At 38.9% G+C, this 27,587-nt stretch overlaps 1 protein-coding gene across 1 annotated transcript in view; it reads left to right on the top strand.

Moving 5' to 3' along the window:
• The window catches only part of LOC100949455 (protoheme IX farnesyltransferase, mitochondrial), a 145,769-nt gene that overhangs the window by 80,072 nt on the left and 38,110 nt on the right, over window positions 1-27,587 (top strand). The window contains exon 5 of the mRNA XM_003791252.3: window positions 19,191-19,261. Coding sequence (XP_003791300.1) covers window positions 19,191-19,261 — 71 coding nt within the window. The remainder of the gene's footprint in view (window positions 1-19,190; window positions 19,262-27,587) is intronic.

Raw genomic sequence — 27,587 nt, 5'->3', positions numbered from 1 at the left:
AAAAAAAAAAAAAAGAACTGTCTAAAGCAAACTCCTTCAAAATAATAAACAAGTAAATGGAAGAAAAATAAATAGTATTAATGTTGACTAGAAGTGCTACTGGATGGGGTTTCAGAAGGGCAGGAGGACTGGAGTCCTGCAATTCAGTGTGGGGAATCCCTTCAGTTCAGAACTGGGAGATGATTGTTATTTCCAGTTGTCAAAGGTAATTTATATGGCTAGGTTAATCTGCATGTCCTTCAGTGAATTGCCTGAATTCCTAGCTTTTCCTTCCGTATGGATTTAGATCAGTATTCAGATGGAGTTTTCTGATTCTAATGGAGCTCTTAATTCCAAAATGTTCTGGAATGGCAGAAGCAATTGAACTTCTTTAACATATTTCTACAACCTAACAATCTTACTAGACTAAGTAAACCATTTTATAATCCTCTGATTCCTATTCTTTTAAATGTTTCATAAAGTGGTAGTCATTAAAGGGACACATGTGAATAAAATTCCCTTGTAGAGGGAATGGCATCACTCAGCCACAATATGTTGTTTTATAGCTCTTGATCAGTCTTTTTTAACACATACACACAAACAGACGTTATACCATATATGACATGTCATAATATGATTTTTTTCTCTTAATACCAAATTATGATCTTCCTAGGTCATTAAATAATGTTTGCTTTTAAGGGGCTTTCAAAATATTACATATTGTGCCCTTTTATGGATAAAGGAAAATTTGCATTAACCAAACCCGTATCATTAGACATTGAAATGTCTGCTACTTTATAACTGGTTCTTCTATAGGTAACCATACTACAGGGAGTCCCAAAGGTCACCATGTATCAGAAAGATGGGAAACTGTAGCTAAATATACCTTTATTTACAAAATATTCATTACAAAATTTATAAAATATTTACAAAACAAAACTTTGTTCTTTTTGAAAGGAATAAAATCATTTGAAATGCTTTCTCCATAGTATCCTCCTAATTGTAATTGCTGTACTGGGGCAAGAGTTTTATATTTAAAGTTCACATTTCTTACTTATGAAGGGTTGGCCCTCTCAGTCCTTGACTGCTAGCTACATAAAGAATTTTGCCAACCACAAGTTCTCAGGTGTCCTGTTCCCCAGTGCTTGGTGGGCCAAATTTCTCAATAGCAAGAATCATTATCTGTCCTTTATGTAAATTTATTATTGGAGGCTATTATTTTCATTTCTGTGGAACTTATTGTACTGCCTCTTATTATTTCCTGAGCTAGACCCTGAGTTGAAGTCCCAGGGTCTTTGTCTTATTCGGCCCAATTACGTCCTCTTCCCACCCATTGCCTCTTGCTCAAATGTAGTGTGTGTTATGGTGTTAGGGTAGTGATGAAGCAGAGAACGCAGATCGGACTGCCTGGGATGCCATCCAAGCCAGGTGACCTCATCCATTTAACTTCCTCATCTTTAAAATGATGATAAAGATAATACTGAACAGGGCATCCGTGAGGGTTATATGAGAAAATGTACAAAAGAATTTAGCCCATATTTGTTAATAGTAAACCCTTGGTAAGTAATTACTAATGATAGTAAATTTATTTAAAAAAAATAGATCAATGCATTGCTGTAGCCTTGTCAGTATAGAAAGGGCACTGGTATGCTGTATGTTGCTTGTCAGTTACATTCATTCAGTTACTAAACTGTAGATTTCCAAATGCTTCAATAAAATTTTGAATGGTTATTATAAAAGGCTAAAATTTTAATTAATTTTCATAATATTTGCCTGTATCTGTCTATGTTTGTTCATAGCAAAATTGCTGGTTGACTCTTAGCAAATGTATTTCTTTAATCAGTAAATTCATAACTAAGAAGCTATGCTGTTTTTCAAGTAAAAAACTGATAAAAATGAAAGCTTTATTGTTAAAATTTTCATAAGAAAATTTCAAATTAGTAGCCGGGAATGGTGGTGGGCGCCTGTAGTCCCAGCTACTGGGAGACTGAAGCAAGAGAATCTTTTAAGCTCAAGAGTTTGACGTTGCTGTGAGCTGTGACATGACAGCACTCTATCAAGGGCGACAGCTTGAGACTCTATCTCAAAAAAAAAAGAAGTTTCAAATTAAATAATCAAGCTACACCTTTTCCGCACCTAAATAAGTAAGTATAGTTCCTTGGCAACAAAATAAAACAAATAGGTATAAAAGTTGCATATTGATTGTAAGATTTCACATTTTAGTATTTCACTCATATTCGTTACAGATTCAAGTGAAAAAAATGCAGCTGTGCATATGTTAAGCCTGGACTTAGAAGGATCCCCCACCCCTACTCCGTTGCCTCCAGTACTCCTGTATCAAAAACTGTCACAGCTAGTGCCCTACTAGATGTCTGTAACTTCCTGAACAAGTTAGAGGGTGCTGTAACAATTATAAGCATAAAACAAAACTTCTGAATAATGTAGGCATGCAGAACTGCAGGTATCTGTAGACAAAGCCATACAGAATGTCGTCTGCTGGAGAGCCTTTCTAGCAGAGGCGTCTTCTGTAAGTCTGTCTGAGTCACGTCTTTACAAGGACCTTGCCCCCCTCAAACCAACCTTCAAGAGAGTTTGTCATGAAAATGTTACACTTCTAATATGTTTTGGGAAGCTTAAAAAGATTTAATGTGGTTTGAAAAATGTAATGTGACATTTGATTTTTAAAAAACTTTTCCAAACGATATGCAAATCTTTTTTTAAAGCATGGAGCCACTTCTATCTGTATTTATTCTTTCTGTTTATGATTTGCCTCCTTTTTATCATAATAAAAAAAAGTTTTGGAAAGAGAACAAAAACTATAGACCCACCACTCTGAAACAAATAATAAACTACAAATTATGCTATTAATATTTGAAGCATTTTTCCATATTAATTAGAATCACCTTAGTTATCATGTTTAATAAATGACTAACACTCCATTGAATCATTTAACCACATTCTGACTGTTCCTTAGAGTTCCTTCTGATTTTACCTGTGAACAGCAATACTTTAGTAAAAATTTTTTCTATTTGACATGTTGTTTTCTCCTCTCGTTCTGTATTGATTTGTGAACGTGTAGTTTCAGCAGTGGAATTTATTAGAATAAACTAAACTCATTTATTAGCAGTCCTATTTTCTTTCATGGGAACATTTTCCATTTTCATTTGTAAATGATTGAAACAGTGTGTTCTTCCTTTCATATTCCTGTTTATGGTTTTGTTTTTAGTTGTGAGGATTTTATATTCATAATAGTAATCTTATTGACCTGTTGTTAGGCAAAATAAAATTTAGATTATTCAGTGTCATGTAATATATGTGATCATTAATCTTCAGCCAGTAATTTGGAGTGAGCTGGTTCTTCATTGAGTTGCAGTGTTGCTACTGACTTCTTGGTTGCAAAGCTTTCAGAATCCTAATTTGTGTTTATACTTAAAAAAAAAATCTTTTAAGAGAATTAATGTCATCACATTATGATAAAAGATGATGAAAATGATTCCTCAAAGATATTTAGTTACTCAAGCTGTCATTTTGAAAAAATTTATTAATACCAACTAGGTTGTACTTTACTGCTGTCACTCATGCATTCTTTCAAAAATTCATACATCAGGCTCAGCGCCTGTAGCTCAAGCGGCTAAGGCGCCAGCCACATATACCTGAGCTGGCGGGTTCGAATCCAGCCCGGCCTGCCAAACAACAATGACAACTGCAACCAAAAAATAGCCGGTGTTGTGGTGGGTGCCTGTATTCCCAGCTACTAGGCTGAGACAAGAGGATCGCTTAAGACCAAGAGTTTGAGGTTGCTGTGAGCTGTGACACCATGGCATTATACATAGGGCAACAGCTTGAGACTCTGTCTCAGAAAATAAATAAAAGTTCATACATCAATATTGTTTAGGACTTTTTAGCCTAATTATAAGTTATAATGTTAATTTATCTGTCTGTTTTAGGTCACTTTTTTTTATCTGAAACAGGTTCAAAATTGTTATTAAAGGTCAGTATACAAAGTCCCCTCCATGTGACTTGCCTGTTAGTGTTACGCCTGTCGAGACCACCTTTTATAAGACTGGGGAACAAGAGTGTTTCAGGCTAGTTTCATTGTGGACTAATAGTCATTGTAAACCAGGTAAGCAAAACTAAATGTAGTAATCGTTAATGTAGGATTGTACTAAATTAAGAATTATGCTTCATTTGACATATTTAAAGTGAAATATCTGATTGGAATTGTATTCACAGAAGTTTTAAAATGTTTTCTGTATAGAATTTGACTTCAGGTGTTGCTCAGAATTTCTCCTGGGATTAGGTGTTCTGTCTGTTATTCTACACACTCATTACTAATATCAAGACTTCATCTGCTGTGTTCACTGCCTCCTCCCACCATAAGGGGTAAAATCATTTCTGTTAGAAAACCCACCTTTGCACTATTCTAACTCCTAGCATTTAAAACTCAAAAGAAGTCTAGTTAGTTAACAGAAAATCTTTTCTGTTTGGAAGTATTTTATTAAGGCATTAACACTGCCTCATACTTGTCATAAAATTGGATTTATACTTTACACAGATAGTTGTGCAGACATGGAAAATCATTTATATTCCCTGCAGTCTAAGAATTATGTCTGGGATGGAAAACTGAGACACAGACAGGAACATGTATACATAATCTATTGTAAGTCTCTTAATATTGGGATTTGATAACCAAATGCCATTTGTCTAAACTGCATAATTATACTAATAAAATCAGTTAGTATAATTTATAGGCATTTAAAAATGTTTGCCTGCTTTCTGGGGTTAAATTGGCATTTGGCAAAATAATTAGAAATAAATTCTCTTTATGCTATTTTTAATTAGTTATATCAAAACTCTTTTTCATTTAAAGTACCATTGAAATACTCAAAATGAATCTTTGACTTTGGTTTTCCTTCTAGAAACTCCTAATAATTTTGAAGTTTTATCCACATGTCTTTGAAAAGCAAACATTTCTTCCCAGTGTGCTCTTAACAAGAGACTGAAAATATTTTGCATCAAAAGGTTTTCTTCCATAGGTTGAGCACTTTGTTATTTCTGGATCATCCTGTAAGGTGCTAGCTGGGTGCACACACTGTTCTCAGAACACAGTGACTATGCTTGTGACACACTGCAGGCTTCTGTTTGGGTTCTCAGGAAAGAAAGAAGCTATGTACTTAAATTTTTGAGGGTTCTGGGAAATTACCCAATATCCTGTCCACTGGGCACAACAGATGTCTTGCCCTGTTGTAAGAATGTTCAGCCTTTTTACGTCTTTCAGCAGAGGAACTTTAGGCCCCTCTCTCATGTGGATGGTCCAACTCTACACTTACATATATATTCTGAAAATGTCAGACACAGAATTCAGATATTGCCGGTAATCAAGCTGAAAGAAAACCAGTGAGAATATAGGCACCAGAACAGGGGTAAACAGTCTCCAACTAACGGCTGTGATACATTGCCTTTGCTTTCTTAAGGCCTCTTTGAAAATGTTGAAAATGCCGAAAATGCCCCCCGTGTATTTCTTGCATTGTTTTTTATTCTTGAATGCAAGAGTTATTATTTTTAATTATTTTAATGAAGTAGTAATTGTTTTTCAACATTCCATTTTTTTCCCACTTAAATTCATAAAACACATTTTATAATATACTTGCTCGAATATGTAGTGTTAAACATGAATATTTTTAAAAAGTAATTTTGAAATAGTTTTAGGGAATTGGTAAGAAAATAGTTGAGGATTGTGGAGAAAATAGGCAGTAGAGAAATTTTACTGAAGTTGAAATTCCCTGTGCCGCCCCTGCAGCCCCTCAGAGTTGGAAGGAGCAGAATACATAGTGGGAAGTGGGTATCTCCTTACAAACCAAACTGCTTCCCTGTTCAGTTGTGTAGGATCTCAAGTTCATAAATAAACCGTCATCTCAGAAAAAATATATAAATTTTCCAACGTGCTATTGAACATTTACATACAGCATGTGTAACTGCTGTTTGAAGGTGTGTGTTATAGTTTCTGATAGGCAAAAGGAATGAGGCACGGAATGAATGAGGCTGGTATTTTTCTGCTCCCCCACCGTCTGCTTTTTGTTTTCACCTTCCCTTTGTCTCTGGGTATGGAGTAATGCTTTGCAGCAATTAACCCAACAGGTGCCAGGAGTGCTGAAGCAGGCTGGCTTTGTGCCCACATGTGTCCTGGGAGATACTGTGTCACTCTGGTGTATCCCTGTGTCCTTCATAAAGAAGGGATACCCCGGTTGAAATACGTTTGCAACTCCTGAGGGATTAAGTGTGTTTCCTTTGCTTTATAGTTCAGAATTTTATAGTTTCTTTGTTTGGGAGGTCTCAGGTTCTTTAATGGTCTCTCTGTCCTCCACCCCGCCGCATGTGACCAGATGTATTCTGCAGCCGTATTTGAACCTCTGTAGATTTGCCAATTTCATTGATCAGCATGTGGTATAACCTTTTCTTTTTGAGTTATCTCATCATTCTTTTGCTCTGGCATCCTAGATAAAGATGATCTTACTTAATTCTTGCTTTTTAAAAATATTCATGTTCTTCTGTAATGGCACTTAAATTCTGTGGTGTTTTGGGGAGCCGATTCTGAGCTCAAACTGTTGTCATATTTTATCATTGTTAATGTTGACATAAGCATGCCCATTTTGTGTTTTAGTTGTGCAGGGATCTGCAGCGATTTATTAACTAGGGTAGTTTTGTAGCTATATTTAATTATGAAGGAACACTAAAGAAAAATTTTCTAATCTCTTAAGCCCACTTTGAAAGTGATTTAGTTTTTTCCTTTTAATTTTGTAATCTAAATAATCTATTCATACTACTAACCTTCAGTGGGCTTCAGTGCATTTATTTCTTCTTCAAAATTGGTCTTCATAATTAAGTATTTTAAAAATAGGTTTTACAAAGATGGAATTATAGCCCTTGGCAGCTGTTAGAGCAGAAATTCCTTTGAGCTTATTTGGAGATTTTAGAAGGCCCCTCACCCCACCCTGGATACCCTCTGTTACAAACACGGTGGCTAAGATGTGAGCCCCAGACTTCATGTATATCAGGGAATGGAATGGTTTTCTTTTTTTCCAAATGCTAACCTTTCGTTAAAGCCAAATAATGATGTTGTGAGATATGTGGGGTTTGAAGAAGGGGTTAGGATAGGGAAAAATTGAGTACTTTTAGGTACAGATAATCCAGCTAAAGGACACAAGCTGTACATATTGCTATATAGGAAAGGATAATTGACGGAACAGGTTTCCTGGGAGGTGGGAGGGCACAGGATTGCCAGTCCAGGTGAAGGGACTCACCCTGGGTTAGTAGGGTCAGGAGAGAAGAAGGGGTTTTATGTGTTGATAGGGGTGACCGTGGGAAAAGTAGGGACTGTCTTGTTTGAATGTTCAGTAAGGTAGAAGGCTGGGTGGTGGCGATAGGGAGAGAAACATGAGGTGCTGGGAGTGGACCAGAGAGAGACTCAGATGGAGCTGGCAGGAGAGGTATGATTAGAGTGCCAGCGAGTGGTAAGAGCCCATTTGGAGTTGGCGATTATGCACTTCATAGTGAATCCTCTTGTTCCATAGGGTGGCATTTTCCAGTATAGTTCCCCTGCTCAGGCACACCACACAGGGAAAAGTAAAGTGTTACATATGTAACTAAAATGCTGGGAGGGCTGTCTGCAAACAGGGACGAGTATGTGGAGAGCTGAAAGCGTGTCAGGCGTGAGGGACTGAGAGGTGGCCAGCACCTCTCATCTGGGGTGAGGGGAGCAAGACCCAGAGAGGGGAGGCACTTTACAAGCTGTGTTGGAGTATTTCACTTTATTCCCTGAGTAGTAGGGCAGCCATGGAAGAGTTTTATACTGGAAAGTAGAATGATTAGATATGCATTTGAAAAGATAACATTTACTTTTATTTGAAAAATTGATAGGGGAGGATCAATATTGGAGGTAGGGGAAGTGGTCAGGAGGCTGTTATAATATAGGCAAGATAAAATAGCCTGAATTAAGAAGTGGCCACTGAGAATGGAGGAAAATTGGTGTATTTGAGAAATATTTAGTATTAGTATTTTGTCTTCATGTGAGTCTTACTGGAGGAAAAAAATGGTTCTAATTGACTAAGTTCCCTTTAATGTTGGTTTTATATTAGATTAGTTCAGTGATTCTTAATTAGTGAACCTAAAGAGGATCTGTCCAGATTTTATATCATTTCGGTAGAATTATTTTTAGTATCTTTTTTCCCTAAGGAGAAAATCATCTTTATAGACAATTCAAAAGTACAAAAAGGAAATGAATAACAGATCAGCCCACATCTCACTGTCCAGAGACACGTATTGTAAATATTTTGATGTCTTTTCCTTGTACCTTTTTCAGAAAGCAGTGTTTACAAATTGAGATCTCTGTCAGGAGAGAGGGGTCACCTCCACAGCAGTGGTGCTGGAAGCTAGTCAAAACCAGTTTGACTTTCTGACTGTTTTTACTTATAGGATGTAGTACTTTGCCTCTAGTAAGTGCTGGGTGACCTTTAGGATCTTTTTTTTTTCCTTGAAAGATGAAGTTTTAAAATACAGCCTAATCAGAGTCTGCTTGAGTAACCTATTTAGAGAAGAAGGTTGCCCCAGTTACCACAATGGGTAAAAAGCCACTTCTGATAAATGCCAGAGCACACACATCCATTATTTCAAATGCCTCGTAGTGCGGGAAATCAATGGGAATGAGTATTACTTAATTTGTTTATCCTAGGTAAGGTCACAGAACATCAGTAACAGTGGAAGAGTAATGGTTGACTGGGTGTCCTAACTGACTTGTGAGCTGAAAGTGATGGTATGTGGAGTCCTGAGGTAGCTGCCTCTGCCCGGGCTCCATTGTCTCTGACTTCTCTTTTAACTTGCTCTGAGATTGATGGAGACATTATCTTGGACCTTGGAAGCTGTGAGCCATATTGGAATGACAAACACTTGTTGACAGCTTTGAGAAGATGGATGAAAAAACAAACTCCATCAGGTTCACATGTGTTTGTTTTTCTTTTGAGTCTTCAGAAGAATGTTGCTGTCATTATTTAGTAGAGGGGAAGAAAAAGTTGCACCTTGTTATCCAATTCAGCATTTTCTGAGCCTCACTTACAGATGTCTCCACAACGCGTCTGCCATTTGCCTAGGAAATGATTGACCAAAGTAGGAGTAGGAGTGGATCACGTGGGCAAGTTATATTTCTGCCTACTTTGCATCTGTGTTATTTTAGCTCACAAAGTTCAGTAGCGTCATAAATAGATATCATATGTTAGAAGGATCAATAAGTGTATTTTTGTATCGGAGCATGAACGACTAGGATTATTAATAGTTATCTATAATATAAAAACATGGCACAATAGGAAAGTACAAATCTTAGGACAGGCCTCTAAGAGATATTTATCCATTGGTGTAATGCCTGCTCTACGTGTTCATCATGTGATTGTGAGGAGAAAAGTGATCTGTTTTACTACTCTATTGAATAGACTTGATCATGAGCCAAAACTTAATGTAACATAAATGCTTATTGTGTTTCTATCCATTACTTCCCTTTAGATACTTAAACTAGGAGTACCCTTTCTACTGTAAGTAAGTTATTTTGTAGATATGCAATGAAGTGATTTGAGTTTGTTAGCCTCACAGTGTGTTATAAATTGCACTACATCTATCTAACATCTTCCTATTTTCTTCTAGTCTTCTTTTCCTATAGAGAAAATAATATACTAACACCCTCCCTGGGCTCACAGGAGAGATTGTGCCATGGTGGTTCTGAACTTTTCCCCTGGAGCTATGAGGAAGTAAACTTTCTGCTAGGGTTCATAGGAGTGTGGAAGGCAGGGGCTGCCAGTGTCACTTTGCCTGCTTCATAGAAAAAACTTGCATGCAGGAATATCTAAGAAGATTTAAGAGGTGGAAAGAGCCAGAATTATGATGGCATCATTTGAAACTCTGAATTTAGTCATTCCTAAAAGCAGATACAGCCTGTTATAAAGCAATAAACAAAGCCCCATTTTCCTTTGAGCTACTTTGAGTTGTATTTCTGTCATATTTACAACCTCAGAAGCCCTCTACCCTAATAGATCACAGAATTTCTGATGGGCAAGAAATGTGGGGAGGAGAATGGTGAGGTAGTGAGCCTGAATACATAAGGACAAGTTTAAAATGAAAAGAGTTTCAAAAGATTGGTGGATTTTTCAGAAAAGAGATGGAGAGAAAAAACCTCTTTGGAAATTTAACCTAAACAGAAAGTAAATTGTTTCCTGAAGGAAAAAGCAAGATATTATTCATTTCTGTGTGACACGCAGTTCTATCTTATGAAACTTTTGTAATCTCCATATAGTAAGTAAGATTCAGAGGTCAGAGGAATGGACATGTGTAGGTTTGGCTTAAACCAGAAAAGGTAGAGGTGGCGACTGTGGAGGGGCCTGAATTGTGGAATCCAATGTTGAGTCTTTCCTCGGTTTCCCTATATCCTATTCCAGGGCCACAGGCAACAAAGAGAAAGGAGGGTGTATTTTCCTGGGCTTTGGTTTGTAAAATCCCAGAGAAAAGCTCAGTTGGCGTAGTTTGGATCAGATACCTACTCAGTGAACCGAGCGCTGTGTCCAGGGGTGGGATAAGGTAGAGGGTTGGTGGCTATTTGACACCGTGAACCGAGCCTTCTGCCGGGAGAAGGCAGGTTCAGCACAGCAGAGCATCGGTTTGACCTGGACAACTGTCCAAATTCTCTTCACTACAGCATATTACTTTTAACGTTCTTTGAAGTAATAAGGACATAAAAAAGAGCAAAGCAGTATATCTCTAAGGGTTGACATTGTATCACTTGTCTTTCATTTTCAACATGAGTTGCGAGAGTTTTACTTCACTGCTTTAGAAGTAGTGGAGCCAATTGAAATGATAACATCATGAAAAAGATTAATTTAAAGCACAGGAAGAAAATGAGTAAACTAACGCCAGCTATGTGTAGATTCTAAGATAGCTGTTGAAGTGTTTATAAATTTCTCATCTAAAGTGTTTTGGAAATGTGGTTTAAATACCTACCCTAAAGCAGTAAACCTTACTGAAAGGCATTGTAGAAAATGCTTGAAAAACAGAATCAAGTAAGATACTGAAATCTGAGCCCTTGGTGCTAGGAAGAATTGTGAGCCCTTACCGACATTAACTGTAAGTCTTGGTTAACGTCCTATTGAGGACAAGACGTTGTGTGTCCTGATAAGGTTACATTCATGGGAGTCAGACACTGCTGCCAAGTCACAGCATCCTGGAGTTCACCCGCTGAGTTCTACCTCTTAGTTCCCATCTTCACATGGATGACGTGCCAGAAACACAGAAAAGATAGTATTGTTTTTCATCCAGATGAAATGATATGTTAGAATTCCTGGACTAAATGCACACATACACACAGAGACTTGAGAACTGCCAAGGTAGTTACCCACAGGTTTCCCTGTTATATTAGATAACATCTTATAAGCATTTAAATAACATGATTTGTGATCAGAATCCTCATTTGTCCCATGGAATTAAATTAATATTGCCTATTTATTGTCAGGAGGAAAGATGATTTTGAATACTTATAGAATATATCTGAGTATTGGGCAACTATTTTTACATTACATTCATTTTTAAATGTATATAATTCATTTTTAACTGTAATGCAGTCTGCAGATATACATATTTATTTGTACTGATGGTTCTTTAAATAAATTATTTATTGAGTGCCTATCTGCATAGTAGTAATACTATACTGTTTCTCTTCAACTGTGAGAATTATAAATTCACGTATCTCAGGAAGTCTGCAATTTAGATTGTTAGTTAAGAAGAATATATTGAAAAGTTAAATACTTTTGAACCGTGGCTGTGTTAAAAGAAAGAGAAGCCTGTATCAGTCAGGGTTTGATCAAAATATCAAAAGTGCTCTGTGAGCCTGGTTGTAGGGATTAGAACTCCCTCATGCAGTCCTGGGAATTAAGCAGGCTGGAAGACTCCTGGCCCTGTATCTGGTACTGGGCTCGACACAAGCAGAGCCATCTGTCAGAAAAGGAGAGGAGACCAAGACCAATCTGGGGTCTGTGCGTGAGAACAAACCGGACCACATGACTGACCCTTGGACATTGGTGACGCCAAAGAACAGCACACAAACTAGACCCAAGATAATGAGAAGCAGGAAGAGCTGGCAGGTGGCGGTAGCCCAAGGAGAAGGAGAAGCTGCAGGCTCAGCGCCGCTCCAGGCTGACAGTAGAGGCCAGCAGACACTCGGTTGTGTGCGTTGCAATAGTACCTGACCCTACACCAACTTTTTAAGCATAAATATGGCTGTTGCTGCAGTTCCCCTTCTAGATCTCTTGCACACTTCTCTTGTGACTGTCCCTAGCCTAGAACTATGCAGAGGAGGAATTATGGGCAACTTCCTTCCAGGTTAGCTAAATTGACATGACAAAGAACTATCAAGTTCACCTTGTGAGCTTGGCTCTCAGCCATGCTCACCTTCCAGATAAGGTGATAGCAAAGTCATGCTTATGACCGGTAAGTTAAAAACCAAGATGTGAGACTAAATTCTACGAACGTATCTTATATTAAATAGTAAGAGATAGTGGGAAAAGGGAATAAAAAAATCGGTTTATAAACACAAATACAATTGTATCAAAATAAGAAGAAAAACACTTAACTACTAATTTTTTGTTTCTACAAGTGGTCACAGGGTTATAGCAAGTACTTATAACTCCAGTGGAACCTCCCTCCACTGACCTCCTCCTTCAGTTGACCTGATTTTCAGAGACCAGACAGGCCCCATGTGTGCGTATCAGCACAGTAGGCCCAGCTCCTTGTGTCCCCAGTTTATTGCAGCCCCTTGGGTGGCCCTTCCCTGGTGCCTTTGTCCTTGTTAGGCACCTTGAAGATTGTAGTTCCTTGTCTGATAAAATGCCCCAAAACTAAGCTCTCAAAGCATCTGGAACTAGAATTTTCATACACTGTTGGTGAGATGTAAAATGGCATAACTACTTTGTAAAATAGTCTGATGGTTTTTAACGTAGTTTAAACATATCTACTGTGTCATTTGTGATGTGTCTTTCACTTTGAAAATGAAAAGCATATGTTCATACAGAGACTTGTACACAGATGTTCATAACAGCCTTCTGTAATAGAATCTATTCAGAATATTCAAATATCTGTTAACCAAATATCTGTCCAAAAGCCAAGTATCCATCAGCAAGTGAATGGATACACAGATTGTGATACTACCATATAATGAAACCAAATATCTGTCCAAAAACCAAGTATCCAAGTGAATGGATACACAAATTATGATACTACCATATAATGAAATAGTACTCAGTAGTAAAGAGGAATGAAGTTTTGATACACTTAGCAAGAAGGTGAATATCAAAGTTGTTATGCCACATGGAGAAATATCCAAACAAAAAGAATACATACTATATGGTTCCGTTTACAGAAAACTCTAGAAAATGTGAATAGTCTGTAGAGACACCAAGCAGTTCAGTGTCTGCCCGAGGCAGTGAGTGGATAGGGTGGGGAGAGGGCTATAGTGAAGTGTGGTGAAAACAGTAGTTGTGTTCAGCGCCTTGATTGTAGTGGGAGTTTCATGAGTATATACGTGTCACAACTTACAAAATTATGTATTTCAAGTATAGGCAGGTCATTATATGCAGTTATGCCTTTATAAAGTTAGATTAAGAAAAAAGCCAACTCCTCAGCACTACACTTGGAGACCATTCTAAACGGTAAATCACACACACACACACCCCAAATACACAAAAGTGCAAAATATTGTGAATTCACGTAAGGTGAAACTACATACCTCAAAGTGATTCAGACAAGTACCATGAGGGTTGAAAAGAGAGAGGGATCACATCGAGTCAGAGGTTTAGGCTTCAGTGTGGGTAGTTGAATTTGAATGTAGCCTTCAAGGGTGGGTTGGATATTTTAGATGGAGATGCGGATACATCAGCCTAATCAGTGGGTGTAGACACAGGTGGGAAATGGGCAGAAGCTTTTTCACGATGGGCCACAGTGTATCGTTTACACTTTCTAGACTTTTTCTATTTCAAAATATTAAGGGGGCACAAATGTTTTTGTTACATGGATACTTGTATAATGCTTAAATTGGGGCTTTTAGTGTGCATGTCACCAAAATAGTGCTCACTGTACCTGACTGTTTTTATCTCCCCCTCCCCTTCTTGGTTTCCCATCTCCTTACATCTCTTTCTGCCCATGTGTGCCCATGATTTAGCCCACAATTATTGAGTACATGTGGTGTCTGTTTTTCATTTTTGAAATACTTTGCTTATCCAGAGTGGCCATAAAATTCATGTGCAGTTTTAAATAGTTGTCTATTTTAAATTGCACATGAACTTTATAGCCAAACCTGTGTAATGGTTTCCATTTCCAACCAAGTGGCTGCAAAACATATTATTTCATTCCTTTTTGTGGCTGAGTAGTATTCCACGGTATACCACATTTTCTTTACCCACTCACTTATGGATTGATGGCACTTAGGTTTAGTCTACACCTTTTCAATTGTGATTGTGCTGCAATAAACTTTGAGTGCAGGTGTCTTTTTGATAGAATGACTTCTTTTCCTTTGGGTAGATATCCTATAGTGGGATTACTGGATCCAGTGGTAAGTCCATTGCTTTGACGAATGTACTAATTTGTACTAATTTGCTGTCCCACTAGCAGTGTATAAGTGTCCCCTTAACTCTGCACCTATACCACCATCTGTTATTATATTCTTACTTTTTAATAATGGCCATTCTGACAGAGGTAAGGTGATATCTCACTGTGGTTTTGATTTGCATTTCTCTGATGATTAGTGATGTTGAGCATTTTTTCATATGTTTGTTGACCCTTTGTCTATCTTCTTTTGAAGAATTTCTGTTTATGTCAAAACAACCCCCTTAAAACTGGGCAGAAGACATGAACAATGTTTTACATTGTCTTTTTAAATCCTTGTAGCAACGATAGTTAAAGGAATTATTGTCATTTGCAGCTGAGGGAACTAAGGCTCCAGGCACTACATAGTTTCCCTGGCCTCAGAGTTGGCAGAGCCATCAGCTCCCACAAGTTGTTTGCTGTGTCCAGATGACAGTTACAGGTGTGACGAGGGGCTAGAAGGAAAATAAGTGAGAAGGTTAGAGACAGTGGTGGGGCTTGATTAAGGCTGGACTTCTAACAATATAACTTTTAAAGAGTTTGGGCTTTCAGAGTCCATTGGAAAACAGTAAGCAATGAGGAGTCAAATATTTTTAATCCCAGCACTTTGAGGGAATAAGTGGGAGCACTGCTTGAGGCCAGGAGTTCAAGACCAACCTGGGCAATGAAGCAAGAGAGCCTATATCTACCAAAACATAAAAAAAGAGAAAGGCATGGTAGCATATACCTGAAGTCCTAGCTATTTGGGAGGCTAAGGTAGGAGGATCACTTGAGCCCAGGAGTTGGAGGCTATGAACTACCGTCATGCCACTACACTCCAGCCTGAGCAACAGTAAGCCCTATATCTATTTAGAAAAAAGAAAACAAAATTGAGCGAGTTGTTTGAAGTAGTTTGGTTGTGATTCCATAGAAGTGATAACAGTAGAGTAAACCAGGGTCGATTCAAGACCTGCAGGGTGGCCCAAATGTCGCCTTATGTAGGAAAATGGGACGTTGTAGCTAAATGTGCCTTTGTGGACAAAATATTCATTATATAATTATATAAAATATTCACAAAATATTCTCATGTGTTAGCCACCTAAATTTTTGTAATGAAATTTTGTACATAAAGGTACATTTAGCCATAATTTCCCATTTTCCCTATAGATAGCAACTTTTGGGACACCTGTATTACAAAGTCCGTGTTATTAGGACTTGGTGATGAATTACATAAAGTTGGCCAGCAAATGGAAGAAATCACAGCTGACTCTAAAGATTTTAACATGGGTTATAGAAAAGTTGCATGTTTAACACAAAATAAAGAACCCAATTTTTAGGGAACTGTGTTATTCAGTTTGAGACACACTGAGTTCATGATTATGTCGAAACTTCCAAATAGAAAAAATACTAATTAAATGTTATGACAAAATTGGAGCCCAGGAGGAAGTCAGGGATGTACACAGAGTGGTTTTGTTTAAAGATAGATGAGTAGAGGCTCAGCGCCTGTAGCTTAGCGACAAGGGTACCAGCCACATACACCAGAGCTGGCCTGCCAAACAACAATGACAGCTACAACCAAAAAATAGCTGGGAGTTGTGGCAGGTGCCTATAGTCCCAGCTACTTGGGAGGCTGAGGCAAGAGAATCTCTTAAGCCCAACAGTTTGAGGTTGCTGTGAGCTGTGATGCCATGGCACTCTCCCCAGGGCGACAGATTGAGACTCTGTCTCAAAAAAAAAGAGAGAGAGAGAGAAAGAAAAAGATGGATAAGTAAATATAGTTACTTTGGGCAAGTCTTGTTAGGGGCAAAGGAAGATGTTAGTCTCTCTTCATCTCACTGTCACAGCCCTTACTCAGGCCCTCAACATCTCTCACCTAGGGCCACAGGAGTCTTTTCTGTCAAAACTATCCTCCAAGTGGTGTTCAATTCAAAGCACGTCTCCTGCCTGGCAGAGGCTTGGCTCGTCAGCATGGCACGGGGGCATCTTTGTGTCCTGGTTCCTTGCCGACCTGCAGAGCATCACCGCCAGCCATCCAACATCACTGATAGTAAGAGCAGGTAAATGAATCACCATCACACCCTCACATGCCAAGCATCACTCTCTGTATACTTTATCTTAATGCTTATATCATCCTTGGAAGTCTTGTGCTCTTGTTTTTGTTTTACAGATGAGGACACTAGGCTCATACAATTTGCACAGCCAGTAGGGAGTGGGACAGCTGAAACTTAACCGTGGTCTCTGTAGCTCCTAAGCCTCAGCTCTTCACTTGTTCTCTGCTGAATCCTAGTAACTCACACACATCATGGGATTTCTGCCTCCTGTGCCCTCTTTGTTTGTGCCTTCTCTTGTGTCTGGGTGCTTTTCCTCTTACCTTCTCCCCTTGACCATCTAACCCTGCTGTATCTGTAAGCCTCAGTTTACAGGTATTGGAAAGAAATTTTTCCTGCCCTTCCCTTGCTCTCCAGTTGGATTCAGAGCCCACTCTCTGGGCTCCTGTGGTCCTCTGCACCCTCTCTGTCATTGTGCTGTACCCTTCTTGTACCTCAGTCTTTCTAGTCTTTCAGGGATTTGCAGACTTTTTTCTGTAAGTATGTTAGACTTTGTGGGCAGTGATGTCTCTGTTGCAGCTACCCAGCTCTGCTGTTACCTATGAGTAGCCATAAGAATACTTAGACAAGTAAGTGTAGCTGAATTCCAATGAAAGTGTTTTTGGATGCTGAAATTTGACTTTCATATAATTTTCACATGCCACAAATATTCTTCTTTTAACTTATTTTTACAAACATTAAAAAGAAAAGTAAAAAACATTAATGGCTTGTGGGCCTTACAAAAACAGGTACCAGCTGGAGGTGGCCCATGAACTGTAGTTTTCAGGCTCCACCTGGAGTGTGGTTTCTGGACAGCAGGTGCTAAACCCAATGGACTTTCGTTTCCTGTTGTGTGGTGTGGAGAAGGGGCTAAGGAAATGGTATTGAGTGAAGAGTGGGGGCAAGCAGGAGTGTTGGGAGAACACTGTTAGGCTCTGTATCCATGTGGAGGGAGGACTGCATTTCCAAAGGAGGGAAATATTCTGGGGCTTTATCCTATAGGAACAGTTGCATAAATGTGCAGATTCATGTTTAGGGATATTTATAATATGGAGTAATGAAAACAACCAGTATGTTTATCAGCATGAGATTGCTTTTGTGGAATATCTATCAAACGGAATACTCTGCATTCGACAAAAACAACAGCTGCCACAGTTGCTTGCGACAGACGCCAATTCAGAAAAGCCAGGAGCACTGCCATCTCCTAATCTGGGGTCTTCTTGCTCAGCCCTGGCCTCAGGTAGAACAAGTGAGGCAGTGCGTACGTCCTGACGTTGGCTTTCTTACTCTGAATAGAGCCAAATTGTTGGCCTGCAGCAGCATTTAGGTAGCTCTGAAAACTCAGGCTGGGCATGTAGCACTTTTACAATGCACGTAAAGTGTATCGTAGGTTAGCTATTAGGAGAAGAATGCCTATTTTATATAATGTATGCTCTCTTAATGTGAGGGGAATAGCAGTGGTTATCATCATTGGTTTGTGGTTTTATTTTAAAGGTCTGAGAATCACAGATAACTGTTGGCTAAATGAGCTGTAACTGGACGGTCATTAAGAGCCGAATGTGGAGGACCAGGGCTATTAGATACTCAGTATGAGTGTCAGGGTCGCGGCATGAGGAAGGTTGAGAACCACTGACCTAGAGTGTTGTGAGTGAAGTGGATACAGTCACATGCAAGGAACACGAGAAACAAAAAAAATCCTATTGGAAGATGTCATTGTGTTAAGGAGCAGTAAGACAAGTAAAGACAGTCTTGTAGCATGGGGAAGGGATGGGAAATGTGTTTTTGTTTGTTTGTATGGCTTTTATTTTTTTTGTAGAAAATTAAGAGGAATACAGCTTTCCACATGTCTTAACCCATAAATGTAAATTGTAAATTTCTCAAATGGTTCAGGGTAAAATTTTTGTTCATTTTAACATTTACTTATTAGTAGATAATACTAGATAGAGGCATTAATAACAAATTCAAAAATCTCAACTTTTTGTCAAGGATTTGAAATGAGTTGTGATAATCCTCTGGACCTTGACTTTTAACAGGTAACATCTAAAACTATACTTCATTATTTGAGTGAGTGGTAGGGAACTTGCAGTCTGAGGGCCACATGTAGCCTTCTGGATCCACCTTTTGAGTGAATTTAAATCCTATAGAATTTAGATTTGGTCAGGGAGCCACACTTGGGGATCTGGAGGGCCACAGTAGTTTTGAGGTTTCCTACTCCATAAGGTTTTTCAAATATATCCTTTAGAGCAGAAGTTCTCTAAAGAACCTGTCACAACCCACAGGAACTGTATTAAAGGGCCACGGCATTAGGAAGGTTGAGAACCACTACTTTAGAGAATTTTTCTTCAAAAACTGCTAGGGTGTTCATTCATACCAATGTTGAAACAGAGTTTGCTGTGGACAAATCTTTAAATGCTATATAGCAAAAGAGAATTGTTTCATATTATATTCAGTGTTTTCTGGTATTTTTCATTCTTTTTACAGTTTTTTGAGGTGCCATTTGATTCAAACATGAATAGGACAAAGAACAGACCTCTGGTTCGTGGACAGATCAGGTAAAATCATAAATATAATTCTCTTCCACATTATAGAACATAACATTTACTTGTTCATCTTGAATCATTTCCCACTCTTTTGCCTTGAACTACAAAGTGAAAATAACATACCCACAAAGGGGCAAATTGGTGTGGTCACACGATACTTCCCACCTCTGACCACGCAGTGCTGAAGATGAAACTAAGATTTGCTCGGGTTTTTTATTATGGGAGTAACTTATGTGATTTTTTAATTACATGCATATTTGAGACAGATTTTGTTTCACTTGTGGTGGCTAAAGATAAAAACTTTCCGTTAACACAAATGATTTTCAAACAAATCCAGAAGAGGGCTTTGTCTGTAGCCTTCAGATGGACTGATGATACCATTGTATGCCAAGTAAGTACTGCCTCCATTACGGTCCTTGCCGCCAAATTCAATTAAGTAGAACTAAAAGGCATATGAATATTTTAATATCACTAATGGTTAATAATTAAAGATTTTACTTCCTGGAGATCTCTAAACTGGCATTTTAAAATATGTTCTTGACTCTGACTTGCAAGGACTGTCTGAAAGGGCCCAGCCATCATTACTGCTGGTTTTCAATACATGGATGGACACTTTCCAGACAGCCCTCGTATTTCGCATCTAGACTCAAAAGGGCTAAATGGTTATACTGACTGTTTTAAATCAGTGAGTCCTCTCTTCGTGTTTACAGGCAACACCCTCATGAGGCATAAATTTGGGGGGCAAACTCATGGGTCAAATAATCACACATGCTAAGCAAAACAATGAAGGAAAGAAACGCAGGTACTGTCAGAATAGTCCACATAAAAATGATTTTTAATATTAGCTGCTTCTAACCATTCCATTCTTTTTTTTTTTTTTTTTTTTTTGAGACAGAGTCTCACTTTATCACCCTCGGTAGAGTGCTGTGGCGTCACAGCTCACAACAACCTCCAACTCCTGGGCTTAGGCGATTCTCTTGCCTCAACCTCCTGAGTAGCTGGGACTACAGGCGCCCACCACAACGCCCAGCTATTTTTTTGGTTGCTGTTTGGCTGGGGCCGAGTTTGAACACACCACCCTCGGTGTATGGGGCCCTCACCCTACTCACTGAGCCACAGGCACCGCCCCCAGCCATTTCATTCTTAATGAATTTAAAATACTGTTTAAATTTAAAATACAGAACAATAGAACAAGATAAAATATATAAAAACAAGAACCTCAGAACTACTGATGTTTTATTTTCTTTTGTGAAATATATCCAAAGCTATCTGTTGTTTTAGGCTTACTATCAGAAGCCTTACTTTTATTTGAGTAAAGTTGTTTTAGAGGGGAGAATGCAGACTCTGTAAATCATCTCAAAAGCTAAAAGTGTGATTACTTGACTTGGGTAAATCACAGGGAATTTCTTAATGATTTGGAGTTTCTGTCTAGTTGTTTTTCTCAGTGAAATCGTATGTTCTTTTAGGACCAGGGCAGTGTAGGAACAGGCCTGGTGTGTAACAGTGATCAGATAGAGGCCTGTCCTTTTACTAGCAGCCCGTCTCCCTTTGCCCAGCATGGTTAAAGTGGGGTCTCTCTGCATCCAGGAGGGAGCATCATGGCCTAGTGCTTGTGACTGGCCGTGCCCTCCTTTTAAAGGGGGTTTGGATCATAATCCTGAAAGACTCAGTCCCAACATCCTGAGTGTTGAGATCCCAAAGGTGAGACTCCCTGATGTCTCCTGATGCCTGGAAAATCATCACCACAGGGTGGCTGCATCATGTCTGACAAAACTATTACTTCGTTATTATCTTTATTCGGAAATTAAATATGGCGTAAGGAGATGCATATGGGTGGCAGGTTGAAAAGGATGGACTTGTGGACTTAATTTTAGGTATTAACTCGACTGGATCAAGAAATTCCTAGAAACCCGGTAAAGCATGATTTTGGGTGTGTCTGTGAAGGTGTTTCCAGAGGAGGTTAGTGTGTGAGCCTGCATAAATTAGTTGGGGAAGATCTCCCCTCATTATAGTGGGAGCCTTCCACTTGGCTGGGGGCCCAAAGACAACAGATAAAGAGGGCAAGTTGGTCACTCTGAGCACTGGGACAGATTTTTTTTCTGCTGCCACAGACATAAAACTCCAGGCTCGCTGGCCCTATCCCAAGGTCTACACACAGCAGTGTCCAACCTTTTCTCTCCTCTGCTATGAATTAGAGGAATGACAGTTGCCTTGAGCTACACATTAAATATACAAACACTAAGAAAAGGTGATAAGCAAAAAAAAAAAAAAAAAAGAAAAGAAAAAAAATTCCATGCTAACTTCTTCACAATACCCAACACCACAGAGAAGCAAAACAGTCCTGAAATAATCAACACACCACTGCAGCCCATGCTGCAGGTTGGACATTCTTAGGACAGCCTGGAGATGCTCTATTGTGGGACTTCTTGGCCACCATGATCATGGGAGCCAGTTCCCCTCTCTGTAGAACCCTGACTCATGCAGATCTTATATTGGGGCTGCTGGATTTCATTGCCTTTTCTGTATTTCTTACAACACAGTGGAAGAGATCTGTAAAATTGTTCTCTCACGGAAAGGCTATAAGTGTACAAGGCTACTGAATGGTGAAAGATAAAAGTTTAAAAGCTAATTATTATTGGTGCTTCAAAAGCAGAGAATTGCTTAATTGTGACCTGCAAACAATAATCAGACTTTCAAATGGACAGTATATACTTAGAAAATTTATAAACCACAACCAGTCTCTAAATACAAATACAGCAAGTGTTTTAAAGATCATAGTAGAAGGGAAAATGAAGGCAAAAAATATAAGAAATCTTCTCTGACAAACTATTCATTGTCTACTTCTGCCCTTTCACATGTAATGTCATGCTTGCCTTCAAAACACATCAGAGAATAAAAGAACTCAACAAGCTCAGTGTCACTTGAATCTTCTTCAGTGTTATAAAACACATCAGATAGTGAACTATTCTTGCTTAAGTATTTCACTGTTGAAGGAGACAGACTCATATTGACCATTGAATCTAATGTAGAGGAACTAGCACAGGATTCAACTGAACGAATGGATGGCACATTCAGAACTGTCACCACTGTCTTTTATCTTTGTACAATTCATGCTCCTGTTGGATCCAGAAATTCTGGAACTTACCTGCTTGTTCACATATCAATGACTGGGAAAGCGCAACATTAAAAAAAAAAAAAAATGCTTGTTGGAAATTTGGTGACTTTGCAGAAGGAAATGGATTTGAACTGAATCCCCAAACCATAATGACAAATTTGGAATTAGGGGCAATTAAGGCTTATAAAGGTGAATTTCAAGGCGTTACCAATAAAGTTTGTTTTGACCATTCAGCCCAATGCATTTATAGAAAACTGAGATGCATAGATTGGCCTTGCAAGAGACCTGCTCTGGCATTCCTTCCAGCTGATGGCATTCCAGGAGCATTTATGCAATTTGAACCACATTTGACTGAAGAAGCCAGCGAGGTTACTGCCTGCTTAGGAAATAATTATGTGCGTGGTAGAGGACACGTAGCAGAGGTGGTGTTTCTGCCAAATCTATTCTCTGTATGAGAGTGGGGGGGGGGATGGATTTCTGCACACCCAAAATAAGAGGGAGACACGGCACAGAAGGCAGAAGAACTTAACAGGGAACTCTCATGTCCATGTGCAGGCAGTGTACAAATATCTAACTGATGTATGCCTCACACGTAAAAACAGAGGCTATTACATGTAATAGCTAAACATACCTGTTCCAACTTACATATAAATTCAACTTAAGAACAAACCTACAGAACCTACCTCATTCATAACCCAGGGACTGCCTTTGTAGCAGATCATAGAAAAATTTCAAAAAGAGCAGTACCATGTAGTAAAGGAATGTGAACATACTCTCTGAGAAGTGCCTTGTCCTAAAAGAAAAAAAAAAAACAGCTATCATTCACGTGGGACTGGAGAGTGTCTGACATGAGGTCGCTGCATCATGCTCACACAAGGTCAGCATGGGATGATGTACTTTCTGTACTGCAGGGAGCGCCGGCAGCTCTCATGGCTACCTCCGCGCAACTGCCGTGATCTATCCTTGTAATAGATTTCTTCATACCCTGCATTTTTTTTCTGTTTTCTACTTTTTTCTTTTCTAGTGTTTTTTTTCCCACTTTTTAAAATTGTGAGTGTTATTTTTTACAATTTTCTATGCAGCATATTTCATCTTCACAATCTCTAACATTGGAGGTATAAGTTATGTAGAGATTTTCAGAGAGTTCTGATTTTAGTTAGTTTTTGCAAATTTGACTCCATGAAAGTGCATTATCACAACGTTGTCATATCCTTGGTAAATAAACAAATGTCCTATTGTGTATCTGCATTTGGGAATGATGCAGTTTTTTGAGTTCGCAGCTCTTTAGGCGACTGTATCTGTCAGTGACCCCTTGCTGTTTTTAACTGATCTCATCAAAAGACTTGGGTTGTTTGTCACAGTGTTTCAGATGCTACAGTAGGAAAGCTGGATACACACAAGCTCAGTGATGTGTTTGTATGTTTTGCTTTTGGACCTGTTTGTGTGTGAATATGGTTTGCCAGCTCCCTGCTGTTATTCCATGTAGCTGTCATTAGTATGGTGGGTGTTTATGCTTACAAAAATGTGTGTTATTATTGCCTGTTTTATTGTGTGGAGTGTCCGATGAAGTATTCTGTCATGTTTTTAATGAGTTTCTCTACTAAATCCCTTTTGAAAATGTAAATAAATATCTTCCAAAGAATTTTTACAATTACGTTTTCCAGACTTTGATCTTTTGGGATTATGATTTTCAGGATTTCAGACTTTAAGGATTTTGATTTTTTTTCTTTTCTGGGATTCAGGATTATGGCTTTCGCAGTCCTGTCTTTTGGGATTATCATTGACTTCCCTTTAAAGGAAAGTGGTTGTAATACCACCATTAGTCTTGCATAAGCTTATAACTTCTTTTGTTGGTAAGAGGACCTAGGTAGAATCTTACTTATAAGAAGAAATCTGAATTGCTATTTTAGAAGGTAAATATCACCTAGTACATACACATTTTATAAGGGTGCCCACCATATGATGTTTTGTTAGACATTATAGGGGTGGCCATAGGGTGTAGTGGAAGGTCTTATTGATGGTCCGTTGTTAACATTTATTTCTTAGCTTTGGTAGTTCTCACATTCATAATGGCTATTGGCCGTTTAAGTACAAAGCGTAGCACATTTATTTTGAAATTTTTTTCTTAGTATTTTCTACTAAGTGACATGTCTTGTTGAGTCTTTATAGCTTCATGGGCTTAATTTACAATTTGGCCTATAAAGTGTGTCTCCCTGTCATTGCTGATAGACAGCAGAGTGGCAGGTCTAGGAAAGAAAACTCTTGAAAGTTTGTTGCTGATGATAGCTATTTCAGCCTTACATGCAGACTAGCTCCTTCCCATTCTAAAGATATACCAGAAACACTTAGGGAAAAAATATATTGCAGTAACTTTGTAAATTTATATTTAACTGAGTAAAATTTACCTCTAATGAGTTAAAGTAATGTAGTCATACTTAATGAAAGACACACATGCCCAGACTAGGTCTGTGACTTTCTTGAGGACTGGAGGAAACTCCCTGAGGGAACCCTTTGCTCTGTGGCCCTGTCAGTGCAGTTGCGTGTGTGCCTGGATGCCATCCCCTGTGCTTTAGCATGGCAGGGAGGGGCGCACACTGACACTTTACAAGCTGACAGTGCTTTTCTTTGTGCTTGTTTAATGTATTCTTTTTTTCCTAAAAAGACTAGGGGTATCATAGCAAAATAGTGAAATGAAAGTCAGGGTTATGGAAAATAGAATATGAGATAAATGGTGAGATAGTAAGAAAAGCTTATCAAATCTGTAGTTAATAAGGTAAAGCTATAAATTTTATTCTACATTTTCTGATGAAATCACAATTTTATGATAATGAAAAGTATTACATGCATCATTTACATTCTCACATTAGCACCATGAGGTGTATACTGTTAAATCCTTCCTAATCCTCAGATGTGGAAACTGAGGCTCCAAGTGTTACAAATAAGTGGCAGAACCAAAATTTGTGTGAGTTCCTAATAGCTACTCATAACTGTCTCTAAAAGTCTCTTTGGCCATAAGAAAAAACCCTATTCTAGGGAACCCACACTTCTGCCTCTTAATTTATTAATAAATATACTTAGTGATAATATCAGAAGGTTGTCCTTAGCACCTTCTGTAGAGGAAAGCAAATGGGTTTCTGAGGCATCCGTTCATGAAAGCCAAATACAAATAAATATCAAAGGACAGTCCCCAGGGAGAGCCGTGTAAAGTGTATGGCTTTAGTGCACGTGGGGAGGAGGAAGCTCTCGGGCCAGATGTGGTAGCCCAAGGATGCATCTATAGCTGTTCAGCTCAACCCAGGAACTAAGCTAAGTCCGTGAAAGAAAGGAGAGAAGGGGTCAGTGTTACGTGAGCCTCAGGTGGTGGCAAGGTCCAAAGAGATGATGCAGGGAAAGTGCTCTGCCACATGGCACGATAGTCCTGGTTTATACCTGTTTTCCCAGCAGAAGTATTGCTCATCTATAAGAAACAACTCCTCATCCATTTAAGTTTTATCATGAGATTGTAGCAACAACCTCCAAGTTGGGTAATAACTGTGTACCATCCTGTATAAAGGAAATAGATAGTGATGATTATGATGTTTTCAAAATTTCTTTATTTTTAAGGCTATTCCATACAAATTCCCATTGCTTATCTTGTCTAAAAGAGAATAAAACATTTAAGTGGAAAGTATAGTATATCTGAATTATTTTGTGGGTGTCTATATTAGTTATTGACTGTCTAGCCATTCTGTCTCTCTCCCTGTTCTCTGGCCTCTCTGTTGCCTAAGACAGAACAGTATTGAAATTAGGCCAATTAATAACCCTACGAGGGCCTCTGAATAGTCAAGTGAAGGGAGTCCCATACCTCTCACTTTAAATCAAAAGCTAGAAGTGATTACGCTTAGTGAGGAAGGCATGCTGAAAGATGGGATAGGCCAAAAGTGAGGCCGTTTTGCACCAGTTAGACAAGTTGGGAATGCAAAGAAGTTCTTAAAGGAAATTAAAAGTGCTACTCCATTGAATACATGAATGATCAGAAACCAAAACAGCCTTTCTGCTGATAAGGAGAAAGTTGTAATGGTCTGGATAGAAGATCAAACCAACCACGACATTCCCTTAAACCAGGCATCCTCAAACTATGGCCTGCAGGCCACATGCAGCCCACCTAGGACATTTATCCGTCCTGCCAGGTGCTTTTGCTGCCACTGCCTGTCCGGCTCAGCAGCGGACTCTTCCCAGGGCCTGCAGTCAGGTGCTCCAGCAGTCTGACGGACAGTGAACTAGCCCCCTGTTTAAAAAGTTTGAGGACCCCTGCCTTAAACTAAGACCTAATCTAGAGAAAAGCCCTAATGTTTTTTAATTCTGGGAAGGCTGAGAGCAGTGAGAAAGCTTCAGAAGAAAAACGTGAAGACAGCTGGGTTGGTTCATGAGGTTTAAGGAAAGATAAAAAGTACCAGGTAAAGCAGCAAGTACTGATTTACAAGTTGTAGCAAGTTATCTAGAAGCTCTAGTTGTTGAAGGTATCTGCACTAAACAACAGGTTCTAAATATAGATAAACAGCTTTTTATTAGAAAAAGATGCAGGTGAAGAATGTCAATGCCTGGCTTCAGAGCTGCAAAGGACAGGTTTTTCGGAGCCACTGCAGCTAGTGACTTTCGGTTGAAGCCAATGCTCGTATACCATCCCAAGAGTCCTGGGGCTCTTAAGACTTATGCTAAATCTACTCTTCCTGTGCTCCTTAAGTGGAAAAGCAAAGCCTGGTGACAGCACATCAGTTTATACCATGATTTACTGAATATTTTAAGGCTACTGTTGAGACCTGCTATTCACAAAAAAAGATCCAAAATACTATACTGTTAATTGACAATGCACCTGGGCACCTGAGAACTCTGATGCAGATATAAAAGGAGATCAGTGTTGTTTCATGCTTGCAGCACGTCATTCTGCAGCCAGGGATCAGGAAGCAGGTTTGGTATGAGGCTGTAGCTGCCAGAGACAGGGATTCTTTTTGTGAATCTGAGCAAAGTAAACTGAAAACGTCTGTAAAGAATTCACTGTTGTAAATGCCATTAAAAACATTCATAATTCATGGGAAGTTATCACAATGTCAAGATTAACAGGAGTTTGGAAAAAGTTGATCCCAGTCCTCACAGATGACTTTGAAGGGTACAAGAGGTTGTGGAGAAAGTAACTGCAGATACAATGGACAGAGCAAGGGAATTGGAAGAGAAGGTCACTGCAGA

This window comes from Otolemur garnettii, unplaced genomic scaffold (assembly GCF_000181295.1).
Source record: "Otolemur garnettii isolate 467f Iridium unplaced genomic scaffold, OtoGar3 scaffold00046, whole genome shotgun sequence".
NCBI classification, from domain to species: Eukaryota; Metazoa; Chordata; class Mammalia; order Primates; family Galagidae; genus Otolemur; species Otolemur garnettii.
This window is presented reverse-complemented; position numbering and strand designations above follow the sequence as displayed.